Source organism: Onychostruthus taczanowskii, unplaced genomic scaffold (assembly GCF_017590055.1).
Source record: "Onychostruthus taczanowskii isolate IOZ18803 unplaced genomic scaffold, ASM1759005v1 scaffold87, whole genome shotgun sequence".
Lineage (NCBI taxonomy): Eukaryota > Metazoa > Chordata > Aves > Passeriformes > Passeridae > Onychostruthus > Onychostruthus taczanowskii.
The window spans coordinates 2009918-2011600 of NW_024506662.1; the positions used below are offsets into that span (position 1 = coordinate 2009918).

General features: G+C 61.2%; 1 protein-coding gene across 11 annotated transcripts in view; it reads right to left on the reverse strand.

Moving 5' to 3' along the window:
• The window catches only part of ENAH (ENAH actin regulator), a 91943-nt gene extending 91412 nt beyond the window's left edge, over positions 1 to 531 (reverse strand). For 9 of the 11 annotated variants that reach the window (XM_041425079.1, XM_041425075.1, XM_041425073.1 and 6 more), the window contains exon 1: positions 275 to 531. In XM_041425079.1, the coding sequence (XP_041281013.1) occupies positions 275 to 279 (5 nt within the window). In that variant the 5' untranslated portion in view covers positions 280 to 531. The remainder of the gene's footprint in view (positions 1 to 274) is intronic. The other 2 variants (XM_041425083.1, XM_041425081.1) reach the window with 1 other exon arrangement.
• Between the last annotated feature and the right edge of the window lie 1152 nt (positions 532 to 1683).

Consider the following 1683-nt stretch of genomic DNA (forward strand, 5'->3'; position numbering starts at 1 on the left):
CCGGACTCGGGCCCCGCCGCCGCCCCCCGACCGCAACTTCGCCGCCGCCGCGGGGGGACGGGGACGGCGGGCCGCCCTTCCCCCGCCGCCACTAACAATGGGCCCTTCCCCCACCGCGGGGCTCCCCTCGGCCCGGCCCCCTCCCCCGCCGCCGGCCGATCCCCCCGGCTCCCATTCCCGTTCCCGTTCCCGGCTGTGCGCCGTCCGACGCGGGGGGCGCGGAGCATCGCCCCCCGCCCCGCGCCCGCCGCCCGCTCCGGAGCCGGCCGCTCACCTCATGGTGCTGCCCGCGGTCGGGGAGCCGCTCCCGCTGCCTCGCTCGCTGCGCTGTCTCCCCCGCCGCGCTCCGCCGCTCGCCGCGTCCCCGCAGAGCGAGACCCCCGGAGAGCGAGACCCCCGCCCGGCAGCGCCGCCCGCCCGCTCCGCCGCTCCCTCCGCCGCCGGGCCGGGCCAGACCACCGCGGGGAGCCGGGGGTGGGAGGGGACGGGAGAGGTGGGGGAAAGGGGCGGGGAGGAGCGAACCACCGCGCGGGAAGGGCGGGGGGAAAGGAGGAGGAGGAGAGCGAGAGCGGGCGGGAACCGCCCGCCCGTGGCAGCTTCTTCCCCGGCGGCCGCGGGAGTCGCCCCGGAGCGGAGGGGCGGGATGGGCTCCCGGAGAGCCGCGTCCCGGGCGGCGGAGCCCGGCGTGTGAACGCCGCCCGCTGCCCGTGCCCCGCTCGGCCCCGCGCTGCCGCACCGGGCTCTGTCCGGCCCGCAGCGCCCGCCCGGCGCGGCCCGAACGCCGAGCCCCGGTTCGGCAGGTACCGGCAGCACTGCGGGCAGCCGCCCCTCGGTGCCCCGGGAAGCCAGTGGCCTGAGCCTTTCTCAGGAATGCAGGAATGTTATTTCTGCATCTTTCGGTAGCCCCGCGCCTGCCCTAAATGCAGATTTACCTTCTGCTTTCGGTACCCGCAGCGGACCCAGCACACTGTGCGAGTAACTTTAACCCAGCTCGTGTTCGGCTCCTTTCTCTCAACTAGCGAGTGAATGAATGCCCGTTGTCTTTCGTCTCGGCTAAAAGAAGTGATGAGCAAGTGTCTTTGCAATTCCCAATGCTGTTAAGCCATCTTGGTGCTTCTGCACCTCCAATTTAATTTTTCCCTAAGGACCACTGCTTTCTAGGGTCTAGCAGTAAAAATATACATGAGAAACAAACGTGTAAACATCTTTATAAGTGTCTAGACTTCTAGCTATAAAAAATGAAGATTAAAAAAATTGTATATGTATTTCTGCTGTAGGTTCCACACATGTAAGGGGATTTTACCATGAGTCTCAGCTATTTGACACCACCTCTTCCTTGATCAGTGAGGCAGAGTTACTCTCTGTCAATTAATGGTGTCAGTAGCACAGTAAGAGATGAACTAATCAATGGGGAAAAAAAGGCCAGTTGTTAGAAAACACTAACTTGGGAACAAGGACAGGCTCTGAAACTGAAGCTAATGAAGAATAGTTTAGTAAGAAAACATGTTTTTACTGGCAAAGGAATGATGTCAATGAAAATGTTGCAGTAGAGGTGAATCACAAAATGCAGATGAGTAATCAGAAGAAAAGTGACATCGTGATCTTAAAAATTGTGTACCTTTGTCAACAATGTAAAGACAGTCTGAAAAAGGGACACAATTGAATCTGATAAATAAAATTACC